Raw genomic sequence first — 25,503 nt, 5'->3', positions numbered from 1 at the left:
GAAGACTGTAGGTGATCTTCACCAAACGTTATACTGTGTCAGTGCCAGCCTTTCTGGGAAGACTTGTCCCCTGGCAGGGAAAGTGAAGTTCAAAACATGGTAATTTTAGCAATGATTTCTAATCAGGCTCCCCTTTCCCCACCCACCCCGCTTCTGCCCCCTCCCTGAGATTTAAATATGCTCTAAACCTTTGTTTCCCGCTAAATAAAAGTTGACCTGCTTTTCCCCTCGAAATGTTCCTATACAATTGCTACCGTCCTGGAGCTGCTAACGCGAGGAATTGTCCTCTCAGTGACCTACGCTTCCGCCAGCTAAAAAGAAGGGCTCAAACAAGGAAACAGATGGGCAGTAGTTACTCCCACAAGAATCAGGCGACTCATGGGAGGGGCTTGGCGAGGGTAGGAGTCTTGCTTTCTGCACCGGAGAGCAAATTCATAGGAAAATAACCAGAGGGGGCGTGGCGCTGGCGTCCCGCCCCCAAGCCCGAGGGGTGAAAGTCACCCAGCGCCCTTGCTACTCGTCTCTGGGACAGCTTTGCGGTCTTCCTCCTGCTCAGATCCACAGTACGTGCGCGGGAGGGGTGTGTAAGCAGAGGGTAAGGGAAGGGTGGCGGCGGGAAGGGGACGTGGATGGCAGGTGTAGGCTTGAGGGCCTCTGCGGACCTGCTACTTCTTTGTTGCTAAGCGTTTGCTTTTCGGTCCATCACTTTTTAAAAGGGAATTTCTCATTCCTGTCCCCTTGTAGGTAAGTCGTCAAACTCCAGGAATAAAACTTGAGAGAACGAGTCTTTTCATGTTTAAGTGATGATTTTACTCACTTTTTTTTTTTTCTCAAACCGAGGTAGCATCCGGTTTGAAAGCCTGCCCCCAACCCACCAAGCTTTGGGGGAATAAATAGTAAGTGCTAGTAACAGTGATAGAGGAAGTGGCTGCAGTTTAAGCAACTTGTGTTCATCCTCAGGGTATAAAATCCTGCCTCAGCTCTAAGTTCCAGGGCAGGCTGGCTTTTGTACCTCCTGAAGAATAGGACTTGCTCTTCTTGGTTCAAAACCACAGGCAAGAGAAACATCGGGAAGTTAAATTAGTAATAATAATAATAGTGCAGGAGGACATGAATTAGACCCTGTTAGATGAATTAGACATTGTTAGAGTCAGCTGACTGGAAAGCAAAGGATAAACTCCCCGGGAAGGTTCTTAGTCCCCACCCTGCAGTGTGGAGGGGGAGAGCCATGTGGAAGGAGTAAAGGAGAAAGAAACCTCCCATGAGAATTAAGGCCTCAGTTATTACTGCTATTGCTGGACTGGGATGGTGGGAACAAGGGTACATGCAGATCCTCCATCTCCCTGCATCCTTTGAAATTGTCCCAAGGCCTCTTGGTAATCTGGGCACCACTTTTTTCCCCCCCTCTTTTTCCTTCTGCCTGTTTTCTCTCCAAGAAAGTGCCAAGTGGGCTGAAATCAAACATGTTGAACGGCTCTGGAAACTTCTCCAGGCCCCCCAGCTAACAGCCTTTCAGCCAGTCTAGCCTGGTGTTCTCAGAGCCCTAGTCTGCTGTGAATACCAAACTAGACCCACCCTTTGCATTCCCTGGGAGTTAGGCTGGGTGTTGAGTTTTGCTGATTTTTTCTGCTGTTTCCAAAATAAGAGGCCTCTGTGTGCTGACTGTCTCTGGTCATCTTTAGAAATGACAAATCAGTCCAAATTTGAGTCTTACTCTCTGTGGCAGACAAGTACAGTTTTTCTGTTTGTTTCTGAGGGTTTGTTTCAGAGTGCTGTTTCTCAGTTGCTGATACTAGAAATGGAGGTCAGCACCGTCGCCTGAGCACAGCCTCACCCCACCTCTCCCCAGACCCAGCAGCATTTTCCTCCCAGCACCTGGGCTCTGAAGCCATGTCTGCAGTCACCTCCGTCTGTTCAGTAAATTCTAGAACTCACACACAGCAACAAGACCACTGACTTATTTTTTCTTCTTTATCTCGTGGGTAGTGTTCTTTTGCTTTAAGAGGGAAGAAAACTGCAGAGTCATGACCATGAGAGTGCGTGCTCACATTTTCTGTGTTTTACAGTGTTGATGTGGAAAGGCCACTACAGACAAGAGAACTTTGCTCTCTTTGGCCAAGAGCCTGTAAAGAGAAGAGGAATATTTCTTAATTAATAGAATCTATTACTCAATGGTGAAGGATACTATAGGGATGGGGTGGGATTCCAGAGGATGAGGGGACAAGACAGGAAAGGGATTTAGAAGAAAGAGGCTCCTAGAAGGCCAGGTCAATCTAGAACTCTTAGCCTTGATGGTAGATAGCCCACAAGTAAAACACTTGAGAAAACTGGGTTCCAGTCTGCCTCCACTGTGAAGTTGGGTCAAATTACTCTTTTTATTTCTCTGGGCCTCAGTTTCCTTATATATGTTGTTTGTTTTGTTTCGATTGCTGTTTTTTTATATTTTTAGGCCTGAACCCAAAACATATGGAAGTTCCCAGGCTAGGGGTTGAATTGGGGTTATTCACATAGCAATGCCAGATCCGAGCGGTGTTTGTAGCCCACACTGTAGCTCATGGCAATGCCCAATCCTTAACCCATCGAGCAAGGCCAGGGATCGAACCCACGTCCTCATGGTTACAATTCGGGTTCATAATCTCCTGAGCCACAATGGGAACTCCCTCCTTATATGTTAAAGGTAGTGGCAGATATTATTTGCACTGACTACCTTAGAGTTCTCCAATCCTCAAGTGAGATAATGGGATAACCTTGAAAACTCAAAGTGTATCCTTGGCGCCTAGAACGGTACCAAGCTAAGAGCTTATTTATTTACCACATACTTACATAGCATTTGCTGGGTCTCAGTGCTTTTCTAAGCACTTAATACTTTATTCTTTTAATGCTCATAGGATTCCTGTGAGGCAAGAAGTATTAGTAACCTGATTTTAAAGTAAGATAAGTTAATCATGGCTGTAAATGGCAGAGTTGGTTCTACTTGTACTGTAGGCTATTCCAGAGTCTTTGTGAGCCTGACACGCCACACTTTGTCCTTTGTAAAGACTTCACTTCCACATTCGGGAACTGAGCCCCACTCTCTGGTGAGATAGTTAGAGAAATTGTCTACTGGGCCAACCCATGATGGGCAAGAAAGGAAACAACACACCATAAAAATAGAATTCATCATTGAAATAATTCATTTTCTGTAACTCATCACTAAGTTTCATGTTTTGCTCTGCCTACTTTTCTTAGATTCTTTCTACTGCCGTCCTAGACTCCTCAAATCACTAAACACGTTACCCTCTGAACTATTATTACTCCTATACTGCTCTCCTCTCTCCTGGAGACCTTTCCTGGTACAAAGCTTCCAGTAATGTTTTTTGGAGTACAGTGCCCTGCCATGTTGCAGGTTCAGGGTAACTTATCCACTAATCAGCCTTGAAAAAGAAAGTCTAGATCAGTATTGCCTAATTTCATGTTGCAAATGACTCCTATTTCTTAATGTCTTACCTTTCACTTTCTTGACTTTGCCCTCAGATGCTGGGAATAGACCATGTTGATCCCTAGGGGCAGTTCTTTGGCCCATCGGGTGTGTGATAACAAAAGCCCAGTGTTGGTCTGTCTCCCAGAACCACAGGCTTGAGGAGCTAAGGCACATTCTTGGTGACTGAGAAACCCTCTTTGTGTGAAGTGCACGCTCAGTGTATTGTTCGCCTTCAGAGGAAAAGTTTCCTGTTGCCCTTTGCCTCCGACTGCTCATTCCTTTGTGTTCCTTTCCCACCAACAGTTCTGGAAGTCTTCCACTTTTTCTCTATTCTTTCAGTACCCATTTTCACTGAAAGGAAATCATTCTCTGGACTTTTATTCCATGGCAAAATACGTTTCATTCTGAGGACACTAGCGGGGACCTGCAGGAAACTGTTTTACCTTTAAAATTATTGTGAAATGGCGGCACTTCCTTCTTGATAAACTTTTTTTAATTTTTTAAAAAATTAGCATCCCTACTGCATTTCTTCAGGTCCTTGTCCAGAGGCACAGGACTTAGGGATTCCTTTTTAAGCTAATGACTCTACATGCACTCTGGAGGAGAGTACAGTTTATTTCTGACTCCTCCCAGCCCTAATACTAAAACAAGAGCAGGCACATTAAGTGTTGCTAAAAGTTTTATCTTGCAGTGAGAATTGTTGACTGGAAAAGGACTCATGATGAGTTCAGTATTATTGGGGGCTTTCTAAGGACTGTAGCCCAGGAGACAGCGTCTCAGTAGCCCCGAGAAACTTCTCTGCAGAAGTAGTGGGGGAGGTCAGTATATATATGATTTTGGTAAACACATCTTGGTAGAAGGTTGCTGCTGGTTACAAGGAACAGATGTCTTCTTTAATCATTTTAGTGCTTCTCTAATTATGAGGAGACGCAAGAAATTGGACTCATAAAACTTTCCCTTGAAAATACCCAACTGTCTGCAGACCTGGCAGTTGTCCCCAAAACACAGAGTGCCTCGTTCTGATCCACCCTGAACTCCTGTCAGGGAGTATTAGAAGTCAGAAGCTGCCTTGGTTAGCAACTACACTCTTATATAATCAGACAGTGACTGACCTTCTTTAGTTGGCAAATCTATCTAACATAGTTTCTTTCAAGTTTACTAACTTGTGGAGGTGGGTTAATTTCCTACTCTTTGTGTGTGTGTTTAAACCAAAATGTAGTTGACCCTTGACCAATTAAGGGGTTGAAAGGCCAGCTCTCTGCACAGTCCAAAGTCCACTTATAACTTATAATCACCCCTCCATATACACAGTTCCTCTGTATCTGTGGTTCTGCCTCTACAGATTCAATCAACTGTTGACTGTCTAGTACTTTGGTATTTAGTGTGGAAAAAAATCCAAATATAAGTGGACCCACACAGTCCAAATCTGTGTTGTTCAAGGATCAACTGTATATTTTTTCTTTTTTAAAAAATTGTTATTTCCCCAATACATTTTTTTTTTCTACTGTGTAGCATGGTGACCCAGTTATACATACAGGTGCACATTCTATTTTCTCACATTATCACGTTCCATCATTAGTGACTAGGCATAGTTCCCAGTGCTACACAGCAGGATCTCATTGCTTATCCATTCCAAAGGCAATAGTTTGCACCTATTAACCCCAAGCTCCCAACCCACACCACTCCCTCCCCCTCCCACTTGGCAACCACAAGTCTATTCTCCAAGTCCATGATTTTCTTTTCTGTGGAAAGGTTCATGTGTGCTGTATATTAGATTCCAGATATAAGTGATATCATATGGTATTTGTCTTTCTCTTTCTGACTTACTTCACTCAGTGTGAGAGTCTCTAGTTCCATCCATGTTGCTGCAAATGGCATTTCATTATTTTTTATGGCTGAGTAGTATTCCATTGTGTATTTACCACATATTCCTAATCCAATCTCTGTGGATGGACATTTGGATTGTTTCCATGTCTTGGCTGTTGTGAATAGAGCTACATGAACATGCGGGTGCATGTGTCTTTTTTAAGGAAAGTTTTGTCTGGATATATGCTCAAGAGTGGGATTGCTGGGTCATATGGTAGTTCTATGTATAGTTTTCTAAGGTACCTCCATACGATTCTCCAACTGTATATTTCAATTTGCCAAAATCCAAGGAATATATTTTTAGCCCCAATTTTATTTTTATTTTCTTTCTTTCTTTCTTTCTTTCTTTTTTTTTTGTCTTTTCTAGGGCTGTACCCACGGCACATGGAGGTTCCCAGACTAGGGTCTAATTGGAGCAGTAGCCACTAGCCTACACCACAGCCACAGCAACACCAGATCTGAGCCACGTCTTCAACTTACACCACTGCTCATGGCAATGCCAGATCCTTAACCCACTGAGTGAGGCCAAGGATTGAACCCACAACCTCATGGTTCCTAGTCAGATTTGTTAACCACTGAGCCACGACGGGAACTCCTATTTTATTTCTAAAATTTTTTTACTTTTTGTCTTTTTAGGGAGACTCCCACGCCATATGGAGGTTCCCAGACCAGGGGTCAAATCAGAGCTGTAGCCATTGGCCTATGCTGCAGCCACAGCAATGTGGGATCCGATCCATGTCTGTGACCCACACCAGATCCTTAACCCACTGAGCAAGGCCAGATATCAAACCTGGGTCCTCGTGGATGCTAGTCAGATTTGTTTCCCCTGAGCCAGAACGGGAACTCCTAGCCCCCATTTTAAAATAGAGGTTGCATAGGAAGCCTTGGGTTTTTTTTTTAAATCTGCAAAATGGGAGTAATACCTATCTTGTAGCATAAGAAGAATGACGATAACAGATGGGAAGGGTGCCAGCACTGCCAGCCGCAGGGTGGCCATTCAGTCAATGTTAACTGAATCAGAACCAAGCAGTTTATAGTCTCTTGAAGGAAACAGTGCAGTATGCTTACTGTATGAGATGTGAGGTCAGAGACCTGGGTTTGCGTCCCAGCAGGGCAGCTTAATATCTCTCATTTCCATTTTCATCATCTGTAGAATAGATAAACTTATGAGGACTATAATATTATAGTTACAAAAATTATGTAAGGTAATGCCTACAAAGTATGTGGTATAATTGGATATATAGTCAAATCTTATAAAATGAAATATATATGTATTATATATGTGATTTATGTCACGTTGAACAGTAACATAGAGATAATTACATGGCCAGTACAGAGTGTAGAAAGATATATAGGTTTGTAGATTATTGGTAGATGGATAGAATGATTAGAATTTGATAGATGTCACTCTAGGTCGCCTGCAGGGGTCGTGTTCTAAAGGCAGGAACAGATATGTCTATAAGAGATGGCACTCTATGCTAAGCTGATAAAATTGCTTTTAAGCTGGGGTATGAGAAAAAAATGCATACTTATGTGGAAGAGACAGAAGAAGCTGATAATGGGGCTGAGAATAGAACAGAGGAGGTTTAAAAGAATGCCTGTCCGATAGTGTGAAGTTTCAGCTTTACCCTAGATTCCTATCCAGTTGGACTTCAGGATCACCAGGGTGCCTCTGCTTTCTTCTGAGCACTTTTCCAGTTATACTTCCAACTCTGGACTCAGAGAGTTACATTCAGTTTACTCTTGACAGAAGGAAGAAGGAAGCTTTTAGAAGGAAGTAAATATGGAATGTGAAATAACCAAATGATTTCTGTAAAGCTAATCCTCCTCCCCTTGTCCCTTCTATGAAAATATTCTAAGTGCCAATTTCTTACCTTGCATTTGTAAGCCTGTTCCTGTACGTTTCCATTATCCTACTCCACCCTCTGTGCCTGTGTTGGTGTTGATGAGTCGGTTGTGGTGACAGTGATGATAAACTTTATTGAGGGTTTTCATGGGCCAGACACTGTATATTCCACATGTTATCTCAGTTAAATCCTGGCCGCAACCCACTGTATTAGGAGGTATAACTACTCCTGGTCTTATAAGTGAAGAAATTTAGTCTCACAGAGGCTAAATCTCTCAATTAAGGTTAGTAGCCAAATCCTGGAAGCTGAGATCTTGAATACTGACATGACAAAAGGCTGAAAGTTGGGTTTGCAAAGGAGAACATATATTAGAATTTAGGCATTTCCTTTTTAAAATTTTATTTTATTCAAGTATATTTGATTTATAATGTGTTAATTTTTGCTGTACAGCAGAGTGATTCAATTATATGTATATATAACATTTTTTTCTTATTCTTTTCCATTATGGTTTATCGCAGGATATTGAATACAGTTGCCTGTGCTACAGAGTAGGACCTTGTTGTTTATCCATTCTATGTATGATAGTTTGCATCTTCTAGTCCCAAACTTCCAATCCATCCCTGCTTCATACACTCTCTCCCTCGGCAACCACAAGTATAGAATTTAGGCATTTCTAATAAAATATTAATGGTACTACTATGTACCTAATTTGATGTTTCTGAAGAGAGTCATGAAGTCTCTTTTTTGTGTGTCCAATTTGTGGCTCAATTCAATGCAAAAAATGATTTTATTCTCTCTTTAGAGGAGTTTGCCTATTTATTTTTGCTTGGCATAGCCCCTACATTTTCCTTTCTAATCGGTACTTATTTGATGTCTTTGAGCTTAATGATATAGAACTAGGTGAAAAAACCATAGTGCTATTCATTTTGAAATGAAGAAAAACGAAATGACTCCTTCTCCTGAAAATAACTCAAGAGATTTTTGAGAACAGTAGGGTTAATATATGCAAGCACACCAAATGACCATTGAGTTCTTTGAGGGTATTTATGTCTGCTTTTTCCTGTCTTGCCTAAAATCTTTTTAAGATTCTAGACCAAAACTGAAAAAATGGCCGACCTCACGGAGCTAATGAAAAATGAAGTATTCATGGCCTTTGCCTCCTATGCAACAATCGTTCTTTCAAAAATGATGTTTATGAGTACTGCAACTGCATTCTATAGGTTGACAAGAAAGGTAAGACCTTGGAGGCAATATTTTCTTTTAAGAGTTGAGATTCTGGAAAGCAATTTTCTTAATTTATTTTTTATAAAGCCCAATGGGTATTGTTTAATACTGTAAATGAAATATGCAATCATTTGGTATAGTTGGATCTCATGTATAGAATAGGTGCTTTCTCCCAGAAACTAGTAAATGTTTTTTGTTTTTTTTTTCCACTGTAGCTTTTACCTTTTGTCATGCTGTCGAGCATATGAGATTTCTGGAATAGCAACATTTTCAAGGAAACTTTTTGTGATTTTGATGTTAATTTTGCCAGAGTTTAAAAAACAATTAATTTCTAGACAGTTATCTGGGGTTTTCAGCTCTATTACAGGTCAAGAAAATGCCTTTGGGGTTAGAATTAAAGTTAATATTATCAGCAGAGTCTCTTATGACTGGGACAAAGCATTTGGATTTTGTGTGGCTGACTTCTTAAGTGCATAGTATTTCTACCCAGTATGCTAATAATAATTTTTTTTTTTTAACTAGAGGCTTGGGAAAGGTGGAAAATGATTTTGAAACATATAACTTGTATTCAAGCAGGGTTTATGATGACAGTGATAGGGGTTCAGCAGGGCTACCTTGGCAAAGTTAAACACTTTTCATTGGTGTGGTCCCAACGACTATTCAGAAACTTCTTCCTGGAAACCATCATTTCTCTCTTAGTGCCTATCCTGAGTTTTTGTCCTCCAGAGACTTGCTTTTATCTAGAAGTCACTGTCCTCCCTAAGGTATTCCCTTGTTATTGTCTTGAGGCATCGTTCTTTCCCAAGGATGTTTGCATTGTAGTGGGGACACATACACATGTGTTTAAATATCTGTTACCACCAGGTCCACACTCTCCTCTGGAAGTGTAGCGGCACTAAAGATAGCAGAAATGTACCTGATTTTAAAAGAAAAAGAGAGGGGAATTCAACTATAGGGTGTGCCAGTGATATATGCTAGGAGCCACCTCACTCTCCTTTATGCCAGATCATGGCAGCATTTTAGCTGTTAGCATTATCAAGTGAGATGAGCATTACTCTTCCCATTTTATAGGTGAGAAAATAAAAGATAGGTTCAGTAGCTTTCCCAAGGTGACACACCAATAAAGGGCGAGGATGAGATTCAAATTCGGATTGGTTTAAAATCAAATCTCATGCACTTTCCATTGTAATGCATGTGTTTACTTATTTAAAATATATTTATTGACCATCCAGTGTGTGCAAGGCATTTAGTTAGGAACCAGACAGACAGATCTGACCTTAAAAGTTGATACAGTATCACATCCCTGTCTCTCTGTTCTCCTGAACATCTTTATCTGAAATAAATACTCATGTCATATAAAGAAAAATATTATAATACTTATGAGGTATCTCAGCTTAAATTAAGGCTAATTTTATAGTTCATGTTTTTATTTATTATAAATTATTAAATAGTAGAACATACTTCAATATTTTTAAATGCATATTTCAAGCTTCAGGAAATGGGGAAATCATTTCAAACAGAATAATAATCGCAGGAAGGAAATATGAACTTATCCCCTAGAACATATAGTTGGTATTGATAGTAAAGCAATTCAACTTCTTTTTTTTTTAAATTATTTATTATTATTTTTTTTCCCACTGTACAGCAAGGGGGGTCAGGTTATCCTTACATGTATACATTACAGTTACATTTTTCCCCCAGCCTTTCTTCTGTTGCAACATGAGTATCTAGACAAAGTTCTCAATGCTATTCAGCAGGATCTCCTTGTAAATCTATTCTAAGTTGTGTCCAATTCAACTTCTTTTATGTCACAGAATTATTCAACCCAAAGTTTTAGTTAATCCGGGAAGAGAAAAGAGGCACACTTATTCTAACAAAGGACAACATGCTTTTCCTGCCCCTCACTTTTTTATGCTTCATGTCCGTTCTCTTAATATCGCTGCCAAGTAAACTTACGACTTTCACAGGAGCCATTCAGTTGGAAATATTAATATTCTTGAGAGAAGACGTATCAACATCACTATAAAAATGCCAGTTCACCATCATAGTAGTCAATGAGGACTTAGAATTGTGCTCTTTTTTCCATTTTTGCTTCCTTTTCACTATTTTTATACAGTGCTTTTTTTTTTTTTTTTGTCTTTTTGCCATTTCTTGGACCACTCCTGTGGCATATGGAGGTTCCCAGGCTAGGGGTCGAATTGGAGCTGTAGCTGCTGGCCTACACCAGAGCCACAAGAACATGGGATCTGAGCCTTGTCTGCAACCTACACCACCGCTCACAGCAACGCCGGATCCTTAACCCACTGAGCAAGGCCAGGGATCGAACCCACAACCTCATGGTTCCTAGTTGGATTCGTTAACCACTGTGCCACGATGGGAACTCCCTATACAGTGCTTTTTTATTTAAGTTCTTATTTATGCTTCCCTTTAAAAATATTTTTACACTGTTAATAAAAATTCAGATTTTAAGTATAGAGGCCTTTTCTTAACCTTGGGTTTGATCTGTTGCTTCCTTTTTTTTTTTTTTTTCATAATAAAATGCCTGTATTTCTTCCATTATAATGCAAATAATTTTTCAGGTAGAATACCCACATGTAATTTTGTATTTGAAATAGTTTTTCTCCTTGGTATTTGGATAGGTTTTTGCCAACCCAGAAGACTGCTCAAGTTTTGGCAAGGGAGAAAATGCCAAGAAGTATCTTCGGACAGATGAAAGAGTGGAACGTGTACGAAGGTGAACCCACTGTCTCCTGAAATTACTTACTTGACCCAAGAATTTTGGTTACAAAGTTAAGTTGAGGATGTTAGGTCTTGAAGAAGAAGGAAGAAAAGTCAATCATTTTACCTAGGCCATGTAATTAGAGAAAATTAGCACCCTAGAATAGTCTCCAACTATCACTGTGATTGCACATATTTCTAATTTAGCATTTCTATGCACTTTGCTGGGGTTAACGACTTTGTTCTGTGTAGGGATTTATCAAAATTAATGACAGGTAGGAGGTGAAGTGAGGACAGTAGATTCTTGCAGTTTTGTCATCTTTCTCCAGAGGTGAGACTGTTAGCTTGGGCCAAAGGTTGAAGAGCTAGGTATTTTTGCAGAAGATTCAAAATATGAACTTGAGAAATCTCTCCCTTTCCTTTCTCTCTGCCCCCTCTCTCCTTTGTAGATATTATGTTTAACGTACTGAGAATTCAATGAACAATGAAAAGCAATAAGCCCAGATACCATCTACACAGATTCTTAATAATGCCATTCATATACTTATTTTAAAAGCACATTGAACTTGAGTTCTGGAAGTAGATTTCATAGTCCTTGTCATAAAGTGATGTAAATTGCAAACATTTTTTTTTATCTTTACTAAGGTATAACTGACAAATAAAATTAAGGTGTTTAAAGTGTACAACGTCACTTGACATACATATATGCATTATCAAATTCCCTCTGTTGAGTTAATTAACATACCTATCACCACACGTATTTCACCTACTCTCCCCTCTTTTTGGTGAGAACATCTAAGTTCTACTTTCATAGCAAATTTCAATACAATAACACAATAAAGTGTTACAATGAAGTTATGCAATAACCCAGTGAAATGTTGTCAACTATAGTCACTGTGTTATACTTTATATCCTCAGACCTTGTTCATCTGAAAACTGAGTTTGTACCTTTTATCAACCTCACCTTATTTCCCTTACCCCATCACCTAGCAACCACTACATCGTTTTTATAAGTTCAACACTTTTTTTCTTTTTGTAGACTCTGTACGTGAGTGATACCATGGAATATTTGTCTTTCTTTGTCTTAATTATTTCATTTAGCATAGTTCAGAGTTGATGTACTATTTCAACCAAATGACAGAATTTCCTTCTCTTTTTAGGACTGAATAACACTCCATTATATATACATATATGCCATGTTTTCTTTATCCATTCATCTGCTGATGGACACTTAGATTGTTACCATGTCTTGGCTCTTGTGAATAATGTGGCAATAAATGTGGGAGTGCAGAGATCTCTTTGAAATAGTGGTAGTTCTATTTTCTAACTTTTTTGAGGAACTTCCATGCTGTTTTCCATAGTGGCTGTACCAGTTTACATTCCCAATAACAGTGTACAAGAGTTTCCTGTACTCCACATCCTGGCAAGCATTTGCTCTCTCTTGTCTTTTCAATAATCCTAACAGGCGTGAAGTGATAACTTATTTTGGTTTTGACGGACATTTCCTGGATGGTTAGTGATGTTGAGCACCTTTTCATGTACCTCTTGGCCATGTGCATGTCTTCTTTAGAAAAATGGCTATTTTGGTCCCCCTTTCAGTTGGGTTATTTCTATTTATTTATCTATCTTTATCTGTAGAATTGTATGAGTTTATTATATTTTTAAAATACTAACCCCTTGTGAGTTATGTGGTTTGCAGATATTTTCTCCCATTCTGTAAGTTGTCTTTAATATTGCTGATAGTTTATTTTGCTGAGCCGAAGCCTTTTGTTCTGATATTGTTCCATTTTGTTTATTTTTGTTTTTGATGTCAAATCCAAAAAATCATTGCCAAGACCACTGTCAAAGAACCTGCTGTTTTCCTTCTAGGAGTTTTATGTTTCAAGTCTTATGTTCAATATTTAATCCATTTTGATTTGATTTTTGTGTATGATGTAAGATAAGGTTCAGTTTCATTCTTTTGTGTTTGGAAATCTAGGTTTACCGACACATTTTATTACAGAGACTATCCTGCCCTATTGTGTATTCTTGGCTCCTTTGTCAAAATTTAATTAGCTGTACATGCATGTGTTTATTTCTGGGCTCTCTGTTCTGTTCCATTGAACTTTGTGTCAGCTTTGAGGTCAATACCATACCACCTTGATTACCATAGTTTTGTAATGTATTTTGAAATCAGGAGGTATGATGCCTCCAGCTTTGTTTTTATTTCTCAGGATTGCTTTGGATGTGTGGTTTTATATAAATTTTAGAATTGGTTTTTCCGTTTTTCTAAAAATGCCATTGGGGAGTTCCTATTGTGGCTCAGCGGTAACAGACCCAACTAGTATGCATAAGAACCTGGGTTTGATCCCTGACCTTGCTCAGTGGGTTAAGGATCTGGCATTGCTGTGAGCTGTGGTGTAGGTCACAGTTGCAGCTTAGATCTGACATTTATGTGGTTATGGCATAGGCTGGCAGCAGCAGCTTTGATTCGACTTCTAGCCTGGGAACTTCTATATGCCATGGGTATGGCCCTAAAAAGATCATACATACATACATACATACACACACATACATAAATAAATAAAGCCATTGGGATGTTGAGAGGGAGTGCATGCATTAAATCTGTAGATTGCATTGGGTAGTGCAGACATCTTAACAGTATTAACTCTTCCAGTCTATGAGTAGAGAATATCTTTTCATTTATTTGTTTCTTCTTCTCTTTCATCAGTGTCTTATAGTTTGCACTGTATAGATCTTTCTACTCCTTGGTTAAATTTATTCCTAAGTATTTTATTCTTTTTGATGCTGTTGTAAATGGAATTGTTTTTTCTTCTTACTTTCTCTTTCTCATAGCTCATTGTTAGTGTATAGAAATGCAATTGATTTTTTTCATTGCATGGTAGGAAGCAGTTTTATTGAAATTTGACTAAGAATTTTGCTTTAATAACTCTCCAAAATAATACTATTGCATATTGATTTTGTATCCTGAAACTCCACTAAATTCATTTATTAGTTCCAACAGTTTTTTTGTTATTGTTGAGTTAGGTGTATATTTTTGTTGTAATGTCATTATCATTTGCAAATAGAGACCATTTTACTTCTTTCTTTTGGGATGACTCCCTTCCTCCCTTTCTCTCTTTTCCTCCCTTCCCTCCTGCCTGCCTACCTGCCTTCCTTCCTTCCTTCTTTCTTTTTTACAGGTTTTTTTTATTACTCAAATGAATTTATCACATCTGTAGTTATATAATGATCATAACAATCCAATTTCACAGGATTTACATCCCATAACCCAAGTGCACCCCCCCCCACCCCCCAAACTGTCCCCTCCAGAGACCATAAGTTTTTCAGTGTCTGTGAGTCAGCATCTGTTCTGCAAAGTTCAGTCTGTCCTTTTTTCAGATTCCACTGTCAGTGAAAGCATTTGATGTTGGTGTCTCATTGTATGGCTGATTTCACTTAGTATGGTAATTTCTAAGTCCATCCAAGTTGCTAAAAATGCTGGTATTTCGTTCATTTTAATGGCTGAGTAATATTCTATTGTGTATATGTGCCACATCTTCTTGATCCACTTCTCTGTTGATGGACATTTAGGTTGTTTCTACGTCTTGGCTATTGCAAATAATGCTGCAATGAACATCGGAGTACATGTGTCTGCGAGTTGTGATTTTCTCTGGATAGATGCCCAGGAGCTGGATCGAATAGTAGTTCTATTTTTAGTTTTCTGAGGAATCTCCATATTGTTTTCCACAGTGGTTGCACCAATTTACAATCCCACCAACAGTGTGATAGGGTTCCTTTTTCTCCACACCCTGTCCAGCACTTATTGTTTGTAGACTTTTTGATGATGGCTATTCTGGCTGGTGTAAGGTAGTACCTCATAGTGGTTTTGATTTGCATTTCTCTAATAATGAGTGATGTTGAACATCTTTTCATGTGTTTTTTGGCCATCTGCATATCTTCTTTGGAGAACTGTCTGTTTATATCTTCTGCCCATTTTTCTTTTTTCTTTTCTTAATTAATTGCTCTGGCTAGAACTTCCAGTACTATATTGAGTTGAAGTGGTGAGAGTATGCATCCTTGTCTAGTTCCTGATTTTAGAGGAAAAATTTTGGCTTTTGACCATTGAGTATAATGTTAGCGGTGGGTTTGTCATAAATAGTCCTTATTATATTGAAGTACATCCCCTCTATAACATTTGTTTTGAGTTTTTATCATGAAAGGCTTTTGAGTTGTCAGTGCTTTTTCTACCTCTACTGAAATCATTTTTATCCTTCATTTTGTTAATGTGGAGTATCACTTCGATTGATTTGCAGTTGTTGACTGTCCTTGCATCCCTGGAATAAATTTCACTTGATAATGGTATATGATCCTTTTAATCCTTTTAATTAAACTCTCGAATTTGGTTTGCTAATATTTTCTTGGGGATTTTTGCCTCTATGTTTCTCAGGGATATTTTCATTTTTCTTTGATATCCAGGTAATGCTAGCCTTGTAAAACGAGTTTGGAAATATGCCTTCCTCCTTTATGTTTTGGAAGAGTTTGGAAAGGATTGACGTTAATTCTTCTTTACGTATTTGGTAGAATTCACCAGTGAAACTATCTGGTCCTGGTTCTTTGTTGGAAGGTTTTTGATTACTGATTCAGTCATCTTAGTAGTAATTAGTCTGTCTAGATTTTCTGTTTCTTCATGATTCAGCCTTGGTAGGTTGTATTTTACTAAGGATTTAATAATTTCTTCTAGGTGTATAATTGTTTATAGTAGTCTCTCTTGATCCTTCATATTTCTATGGTATCAGTTGGAATGTTTCCTTGTTTAATTCTAATTTTATTTATATGAGTCTTCTTTCTTTTTATCTTGATAAGCCTTGCTAGAGGTTTGCCTATTTTATCATTTAAAAATTCAACTAAGCTTCATTCATCTTTTCTATTCTCTTTTTAATCTCTATTTCATTTATTTCTATACTGATCTTTGTTATTTCCCTCCTTTTACTAATTTTGGGCTTAATTTGCTTTTATTTGTTTTTTAGTTTCTGGAGTGTAAAGTTAGGTTGTTTACTTGAGAGCTTTCATTTTATTAATGTAGGTGTTTATCATTATAAGCTTCCCCTTGGAACTGCCTTTTCTGAATCCCATGAGTTTTGGTATGTTCTATTTCTATCTTTGTCTAAAGATTTTTTTTTTATTCCTCTTGATTTTTAGTTTGACCCATTGGTTATTTAGTAAGATATTGTGTAATCTCCACAAATTTGTGAATTTTCCAGTTTTCCTTTTGTAATTGATTTCTAGTTTCATACTGTTGTGGTTGGAATAGATGATTTCACACCTGTTAAATTTATTAAGGCTTGCTTTTTGGCCTAATATATGATCTCTCCCGTAAAATGTTCCGTGTGAACTTGGGAAGAATTGTATTCTGTTGCTGTTGGATGAAAAATTATGTAAATGTCTTTTAGGTCCATCTGATCTAACATATAGATTAGGTCCAATGTTTCCTTATTGATTTCCTTTCTGGATGACCTCTCCATTGCTGAAAGTGGGATATCGAAATCCCCTACAATTATGTATTGTTATTTCTCCTTTAGATCAGATATTTGCTTTATATATTTAGGTGTCCTATGCTGGGTGCATAAATATTTACCAATGTTGTGTCCTCTTGATGAATTGATCCCCTTATCATTATGTAATGACCTTATTTGTCTCTTGTTACAGTTTTATACTGAAGATATCTTTTGCCCACTATAAGTATAGTTTCTACAGCTTTCTTTTGGCTTCCACAGGCATGAAATATCTTTTTTCCATCCCTTTACTTTGAGTCCATGTGTGTCCTTAAAGCTGAAGTTAATCTCTTTATAGGCAGCATATTGCTAGGTCTTAATTTATTTTATCATTCTGTATCTTTTGATTGGATGGTTTAAGCCCATTTTCATTCAAAGTGATTACTGATAAGTAAGTACTTATTGCTTTTGTTAATCTTTTCCCCTGGTTGTTTTGGAATTCCTTCTTCCCTTTGTTTCTTTCTTCCTTTGTGATTTGACAATTTTCTCTAATGGTGAGCTTTGATTGCTTCTTCTTTTATCTTTTGTGTATCTACTACAAGTTTTTACTTTGTGGTTACCCTAAGTCTTACATAAAACATCTTATATTTATAACATTCTATTTTAAGCTGATAGCAACTTAACTTTGAATGCATTCAAATGCTCTACATTTTTATATTCCTCCCCCCACATTTTATGTTTTTTAATGTCACATTGTCTATCTTGTTGCATTATGTATCCATCAACAAATTATTGTATTTACAGTTGCTTTAATACTTTTGTCTTTTTATACTAGAGTTTTAAGAGATTTACCCACCACTCTTACATTAGAGTATTTTGACTTTAACTGTATATTTATTTTTACAAGTGAGTTTTATACTTTCATATTTTTTTTCTTATAATTAGTATCCTTCCGTTTCAGCTTGAAAAACTACTTTGAACTTTTTTTAGGGCTAGTCTAGCTGTGATTAACTCTATTTGTTTTTGTTTGTCTGGAAACTTTATCTCTCTTTCAATTCTGGAGGAAAACTTTTCTGAGTAGAGTATTCTTGGTTGGTACTTTTTACTTATAGCACTTTGAATATATTATCCCACTCCATTCTGACTTGCAAAGTTTCTGATAAAAAAAATCTACTGATAATTTTATTGATAATTTTATGGGGGTTCCCTTGTATAAAACAAGTTATTTTTCTCTTGCTCTTTTTAATATTCTCTCCTTGACTTTAATTTTAATAATTTAATAATGTGTCTCAGGAACATTTTTGGCCATTATTTCTTTGGATAAGCTTTCAGCCCCCTTTTCATGTTCATAATTCTGGTTCCTCTACAGTGCATATGTTGATATTTTTTTGTGGGTTTTCTGTAAGTCCCTTAAGCTATTTTCACTCTTTTTCATTACTTTTTTTCTTTTTTTTCCTGATTGCATGAATTCTACTGCACTGTCTTCAAGTTTGCTGATCCTTTCTTCTGTTTGATCTAATCTGTCATTGACCTCCTCTATTGACTTTTTAAATTCAGTCATTGTATTTTTCAGCTCTGTGATTTCTGTTTGGTACTTTTAAAATATTTTCCATTTCTATCAAAATTCTCACTTTGCTCATGTATTACTGTTCTGACCTTGGTGAGCATCTTTTGACCATTTTTTTGAACTCTCCATCAAGTGAATCACTTATCTCTAGTTCTCTAGTTCATGAAGATCTCTTTCTGTAGATTTATCTTGTTCTTTGTTTGGAACATATTTCCCTGTTTCTTTATTTTTCTTTATTCTCTGTGTTAGTTTTTGTGCATTAGATAAAACAACCTTCTCTCCCAGTCTTAGTAGAGTGGTCTCATGTGGGAGATGAACCATGTCAGTTAGCCTGCCTGAGCTCCTGGTTGTCTCTCCAACCTTCATGATTATCCAAACTACCTTCTTTATTTTTTACTGGCTCCACATTGTTGAGGGTATGCCAAGACTTTTCAAGTGTCCTAAAGGGGAGGATTACAGTCAGCACTTAGATTCAGGCTCACTGGAAGCCAGATCCTCTGTTTAGGAAAATATGTAGTTAAGCCTCTTCCAGAGAGAAACTTGGATTTGGACATTTTTGTTTGATCTCTTTTTGCTGGGTCCAGATGTATAGCTGTTGGGAGAGAGAGCTCTTCTGTACCCATTAAGAAACTGCTTCTTTGTTTGCTATAGTCCTGTGGAGCTCATGAATGTAAGCCCCACTGGCTGTCCCAAGCCAGGCAGTCCAGGAGCCTGTCCCTTCAGTAGTATCTGCAAAGGTTGGCATGCCAGAAGTGTGTACAAGCTCCTTCTGAGGAGATGCTGGCAACTTTGAGTGGGCTAGAAGGAAGAGATCAGAGTGATGTCTTCTGGCTAGAGAGTCTCTGATGAGAATTATAGCCAGCCTCCAGATGCATACTGAATTAGAAGCCTGCTCCTTGCAACAGCCTTTAAATATAAAGATGGGAGTTCCTGTTGTAGCACAGTGGGTTAAGGATCTGGCATTGTCTCTGCAGTGGCTTAGGTCGCTGATGAGAGATGTGGGTTTGATTCCCAGCCTAGCACAGTAGGTTAAGGATCTGGTATTACTGCAGCTATGGCAGAGGTTACAGCTATGGCTTAGATTCAATCCCTGGCCAAGAACTTCCATATGCCATAGGTGTGGCCAAAAAAAAAAAAAATTAACACACACAGATGAACTCCTTTTAGGGAAAGACCGGGAGATTGACATTTTGTCTGCTCCCTCAGTGCTGAGCCCTGGGGGGAGAACTACAGCAAGTCTCATGCACCTGTTAACAACCTCTCTTATGTTTGCTGTAGTCTTGTGGACCTCCAGGATACAATCCTCATTCACTTACAGAGCTAAGTGCTTTGTTGAGGGTTGTTTCTTCAGTGAATGTTCTAAAGGTTGGAACACTAAATGTGGAGTCCAAACCCTTTTCTCCTCAGGATAACCTGGGAGTTAGAAGTTCCCTTCCAGTTGTATGGTGCTGTGCTGGGGGTGGGATTTATGGCAAGATTATGTTTCAGCCTTTCCTCCCCATCTCGATGTGGATATTTTCTTATTCTCTCAATGTATAGAAGTTGCTCATCTAGTTTCTGGATTTCTTTCATAGATAATTGCTCCATGTGTAACTGTACATTTGGTGTATCTGTGAGAAGAGGGGAGTTCAGGAGCTTTCTATGTAACCATCTTGGTCAATTAGCTCCCCAATGCAAAATTTTTTATATTGAGATTCCATTGCCAATCCATTAGTTACCTTTTTCTAACACGTGGAATATTAAATTTATGTACTTTCTTCTCATATAGTACTTTCTAATGCTACATCCAAACTGTAGTACAATTCTAGATACATTTCATGGAATAAGTAAAATTATATAAAATTAAAGAATCAGTGGAGAGTTTTCATAACCAAACTTAGACATACAGATACTTAGTGTTGTGATGAATAGTTAAGATAAGAAACATCATGAGTATTTTTGACTACACTTCTTTAATTTGGTAGGTGTAGATAGATAGCAAAAATGAGACTGAAAGAAAAAAAATTTACTTCAGGTATTAGCTGCAGCAGCTAATCCTTTTAGAATCTAAACCATACTTGCATGATCACTTTTGATTTTCTGGATTTTTAATTTGCTGTGGACATGGCCAAAAAAAATAGACTTAACTAAACTGAGGTGCAGAGTTTACACTATGGCACACAAGTACTTCAGGTCATGTGTTAGGGCCTTGACTATGTCCTTCAGCATCCTCTCCTTGGGGAAGTTACACTGTCTCCTCTGCACCTCACAAAATGCCAGCATTATGCCATTGTGCAGGCTCTTCTTTTGCCCTATATACTTTTCTGCTCTTCCGATACTAAAATTAAATTAAATTTTTTGTTTATGCAAAGAAGTTTAACCTCAAGTTCTTTATCGAGCAAGAATGATTTTTTTCCTAAGAGGAAGTCTCTGCCATATAGTACAAAATTTTATCTTTGATTTCATTTAGTTATATATTTGTTAATTCAGCCACCCTACTATGCTAACTGGCCAGATATGAAAATGAATTGTGCTGAGAATGTGGATCTAAAATAGTCTCAGGACAAAGAATCAATGTGAAAATTTCAGACAGTATCAGAGGAAAATTCTAAGTGTCGTGATGAAAAAGAATAAAAATTAGAAAAGGTGAATAAAGCTTTGTGGCATTATCAAAACTACTAAAGAGACAGTAAGCAGTTTAAAGCTTTGTCTGATCCTATTTGTGCATCCCTTTTAGGGAAGGTAATTGCATACATGATGCTAATCATGACCCTACAGTCATAAAATGGCCCAGAACTTGAGAGGGACAACAATTAAACCTTTGGCAGCATTAGTAAGTGTGAAAGGAAAATCAAAGTTAAGTCTCATGTATGAAAACTTAGAAAAGGTATTTTATTTGAAGCTTTTATAGTCCTTCCCACTCTTCCTTCCAAGCCCCACTTTTACCGCTCCATGCCCACAAGATTGTACTTCTAGAGGAGAAAGCCATCATGTAAGGCAATCTCAAAAGGTTGTGAACAACAAATAAAATTTGGGAAGACCAATTGACCTTTGTTCAGAAAGGAGTCAGGATCCTTGAGGAGGTGCAGCAACTGTGTGTACAATGCCCCCTGGTGATCAGACTCTGGCTTTTCAATGTGGGAAACGACACAAAAAAGAAGGAAGCAGCCCTTCTAGGAAGAGTTCCTATTATTCAAGCAGAGAAAGGGTTGGAGTGGAAGGATGCTGCCCACTGGAGAGCTGGGTAAGCATGTGCCTGGGGTGGGATATAAAAGAGAAAAGTATATAAAGTGTCATAAATTAACGTAGTGTATAAAGCTCTGTTGAAAACAGGCCTTACCAGGACAATGAGGATTGTTATTTGTGAGACCATTTTGAGAGCTGAGAACAAGGAAAGAGAATTGAAAAAAAGAAATAAAGAAGGAAAACAGAAAGAATAGAGGGGCCAGTAAGGTACAAGGAAGCCCTGCCTTTGAACTTCCTCCCCTCTACCTCCCCACCCCCCCTGAAGCTCTTTACTCCTTATTTTCCTTGACTTTCTCCTCTGTTTTAACACCGCATTCTTTTTTTTTTTTCCATCTTTTTAGGGCTGCATCCACAGCATATGGAAGTTCCCAAGCTAGGGGTTCAGTCGGAACTGTAGCCACTGGCCTGCACCATAGCCATGGCAACAAGGGATCTAAGCCGCGTCTGTGACCTACACCACATCCTGCAGCAACACTGGATCCTTAACCTACTGAGAGAGGCCAGGGATGGAACCTGCGTCCTCATGGATGCTAGTCAGACAGGAACTGCTAACACCACATTCTATTTGCCAGTTGCTTAATGTAGGCTTAGAAATAAGCATTGTTTTCCAAGGGTCTCCCTATTATAGGTTCTTTCCCAACTTTAAAATGTCTGTCCTTCTAAATGTTCTGAAGGCAAAAACTAACATGGCCAATGTGGTAGATGAAGATTTATCTGCACTCCAGCAGAGAATTCAAAAAAACCAAATACTCTTTGTGCAATTTGTGAAGCAGGCTCTTCTTTAGCAGAAAATAATATTCCTGTCCATTCTTGCTCACCTCACTCTTAGTAACCCTTGGATTGTCCCATGAAAGAGAAGGGACAAAAAAATCTCATACCTTTCTGTCTTGGCTTTTATTCAGGAACAGATCATTGCTTATTTAAATCTTTCCAAACTGTTGCTTATTTAGGTTACCATTACTTTCTTCATAGCTTTTGTTATCATATTTTTCAGGAGCTTTCAAGATAAATCTATAGAAAAGAGGAGAAAGGAAAGGAGGGGAGGAGAATTGTGGTCATTGAGCAGGCAATATGTAATAATTAACATTTTTTTTGCTAAAAGAAAATAGAGTAACATAAATATTTTTTCACTTTGAAATATGTTTCAGAATCTCAATTTTTAGTCCAGAGTCTTAAACCAAGATACCAGATATGAAAATTAAGTTCTAAAAAAACTCAAGTCTATATATCAAGAATAGAGATCTAGATTATTGATATTCTTGATATAGGCATCTATCAAGGTGTCTATATCAAGAAATTTTTGACATAGATATCTATCAAGAATAGATGTGCCTTCTAATCATGATCCTTGCCAGAGGTGCCATGAATTGGAGGAAAACTTGTGTCTAAACCATGTTTTCTGTTTTTTTCTAGCTGTGGTATAAAATTCAAATGCAGGAAATATGGCTTTCTCCTTATTATCTATCATTTTTGTGTGTACTCTGTACAGTGTTCCATAGCTATTACTTAATCATTTTTGTAATTTTAGGATAGGTTGGCTCAGATTTTTCTCATTTTTTGAAAGACTGGTTATGTATCCTGTTATTTGGATGTGGAGAGCATGAAATTCTTGATATTAAATTGGTAAATTGATTCTTGGCAGCCTGGTGGTTTGGGTGAGTGGACAAGGCTGTTGTCAGTAATCGTTTTGCAGACTAGCAGAAGTGAGGGTGGAGCCTTAAGAAAGACTGTAACTCTTCTTCTGCTTTTGGGAAGAAGAGATTTTATAAGTAGAATCATGAATTGCTGTTGTATGAACCTGAGAAGAAAAGGTATTTTATGTCTATAAAAATGAAGTGAGTTTTGGGAGTTCCCGCCGTGGCGCAGTGGTCAGAGAATCCGACTAAGAACCATGAGGTTGCGGGTTCGATCCCTGGCCTTGCTCAGTGGGTTAAGGATCCGGTGTTGCCATGAGCTGTGGTGTAGGTCGCAGACGCGGCTCAGATCCCGCATTGCTGTGGCTCTGGTGTAGGCCAGTGGCTACAGCTCTGATTCAACTCCTAGCCTGGGAACCTCCATATGCAGCGGGAGTGGCCCCAGAAAAGACCAAAAAAAAAATGAAGTGAGTTTTGTTAGATAGATGCAGTCTGGATATTCTTAAAAATGCAAGATGCCTTCTCTATGTTAAGTTACACTAACAATAAAAGAAACAAAAATAATGAGACATTTTAAATAAAAGCCAGGTGGGTAAGGAAGCAAGGGAATTTAAGAGAATGAAAATGAATCTTTTTTTTTTTTTTTTTTTAAGAGCTGCACCTGCGGCATATGGACGTTCTCAGGCTAGGGGTCCAATCAGAGCTACAGTGGTCCATCTACACCACGGCCACAGCAACACTGGATCCAAACCACATCTGCAACCTATACCATAGCCCATGGCAATGCAGGGTCCTCAACCCACTGAGCAAGGCCAGGGATCAAACCCGCATCCTCATGGTCACTAGTAGGATTCGTTTCCACTGAGTCACAACAGGAACTCCCTAAATCAATCTTACTTGACATGTTTATGATTCCTTAACACATATTTAGTTTCAGAAGAGAGGGGAAAAGGGATGTATTTCTGTTGATTTTGAAATTAGTGTTTTATAAGTCATCTTTTCCACAGAGCCCACCTGAATGACCTTGAAAATATCGTGCCATTCCTTGGCATTGGCCTTCTGTATTCCTTGAGTGGTCCAGATCTCTCTACGGCCATCCTGCACTTCAGACTCTTTGTTGGCGCGCGAATCTACCACACGATTGCGTATTTGACACCCCTTCCCCAGCCAAATCGTGGTTTGGCTTTTTTCCTGGGATATGGAGTTACACTTTCAATGGCTTACAGGTTACTGAAGAGTAGGTTGTACCTGTAAGGAGAACCATACAACTCATCATCCAGTGATTTTCTAAGAAATCTATACTTCCAATTTATAATGAATATTTTTTAAGATTTTAAGTGGGAAGGGAGCAGAGGAATTAAGATAGAGAAAGCCTCATCTGAACAATAATGTCACTCATATCCTTTATTCTTGTTTTAAATGTGCACTAGAAATTTAACATAATTTTTGACTATTTTGTCTTACTATCAAAGTACTTTGTGGTAAATTTTGATTATAATTTGTAACATTCATTCAACATGTTCTATTTTTAAATCTTTAAAAATAGTAAGTACGTGTATGTTAAACCTGTATTTCAGTATTTCCGAAATGGGCACATGAAATAAAGAATTTAAAGAAGAATTTCCTTTGGTGTTATTTTTCCCAAAGTAGTTTCAAAAGTTTCAAACCTACGGAAAAGCAAAAAAGTAATATAATGAACCCTTTTATATTTTTCACCCAGATTTTTACCAGTTCTTAACATTTTACCATATTTGCTTCAATTCTATCACTCAATGCTTTTTTTGAACAATTTGAAAGTTGCAGATATCATGCATTTAAGACACTTCACTCCTAAATACTTCAGCATGTATCTCATATGAATCTCCAAATAAGCACACCATCATTTCACACAAAAAATTAATTCTAATACAGCAATATTATTTAATATATATATAGTTCATATTTAAAGTTTCCCCTCTTTTCCCAATAATGTCCTTTAAAACTGCTTTATTTTTGACCCAGAAATCAAACAAGGACCACACACTGCCTTTTGTTACCAATTCTATCTAGTTTTCAATAAAATGGTTGAGCTCTTTCTCTCTCTCTTTTTTTTTAGTCTTTTGTGATGGCTTTTTTTTTTTTTTAAAGGCGTTTAGGCTGGTTGTTTACAGCATGACCCTTAATCTGATTTTGTTTTGTCTATTATTTTTCCTGTTCTTAGATTCAGTTTCAACATTTTCAGTGATGTGTTCTTCACATGCAACACATTAATAGACATATGATGTAAGTTTGTCCCATTATTGGTAATTGATCAATTTAGTAAGCTAGTATCAATCAGCCAATGGATTTAGCATCAAATAATACTATTTTGTTTCTATATAAAAATATGAATATATAAATATAAAAATTCACAAAGTGCATGTGTTTACAAACCTACAAACACTATATAAATCCATACCATTCAGATTTCTTGTCTTAAACAGAATTATGTGTACTTAACCTTTATAAT

At 37.9% G+C, this 25,503-nt stretch overlaps 1 protein-coding gene across 4 annotated transcripts; it reads left to right on the top strand.

Moving 5' to 3' along the window:
• Positions 1–409: 409 nt before the first annotated feature.
• MGST1 (microsomal glutathione S-transferase 1) lies at positions 410–24,635 on the top strand. Of its 4 annotated transcripts, none has more exons than XM_047787469.1 (4): positions 410–563; positions 8,259–8,406; positions 11,037–11,131; positions 24,023–24,635. In XM_047787469.1, exons 2-4 carry the CDS (start codon positions 8,281–8,283, stop codon positions 24,267–24,269), a joined length of 468 nt encoding a protein of 155 aa, XP_047643425.1. In that variant the 5' UTR covers positions 410–563; positions 8,259–8,280; the 3' UTR covers positions 24,270–24,635. The 4 variants fall into 4 exon arrangements, with proteins under 4 accessions (XP_047643425.1, XP_047643427.1, XP_047643429.1 ...); XM_047787471.1 differs by having other exon boundaries at positions 462–580; XM_047787473.1 differs by having other exon boundaries at positions 462–584.
• Positions 24,636–25,503: the final 868 nt, after the last annotated feature.

The sequence above is a fragment of the Phacochoerus africanus genome, chromosome 7, assembly GCF_016906955.1.
Source record: "Phacochoerus africanus isolate WHEZ1 chromosome 7, ROS_Pafr_v1, whole genome shotgun sequence".
Taxonomy (NCBI): domain Eukaryota; kingdom Metazoa; phylum Chordata; class Mammalia; order Artiodactyla; family Suidae; genus Phacochoerus; species Phacochoerus africanus.
The sequence above is the reverse complement of the archived record's forward strand: the minus strand, read 5'-3'. Positions and strand labels throughout refer to the sequence as shown.

Excerpts from the sequence above, each read along its gene's own strand:
- MGST1 (XM_047787469.1), top strand. The coding sequence starts at position 8,281 with ATGGCCGACCTCACGGAGCTAATGAAAAATGAAGTATTCATGGCCTTT. Across the intron at positions 8,407-11,036 it reads TCTATAGGTTGACAAGAAAG|GTTTTTGCCAACCCAGAAGA; the intron begins GTAAGACCTTGG and ends GTATTTGGATAG. Across the intron at positions 11,132-24,022 it reads AGAGTGGAACGTGTACGAAG|AGCCCACCTGAATGACCTTG; the intron begins GTGAACCCACTG and ends TCTTTTCCACAG.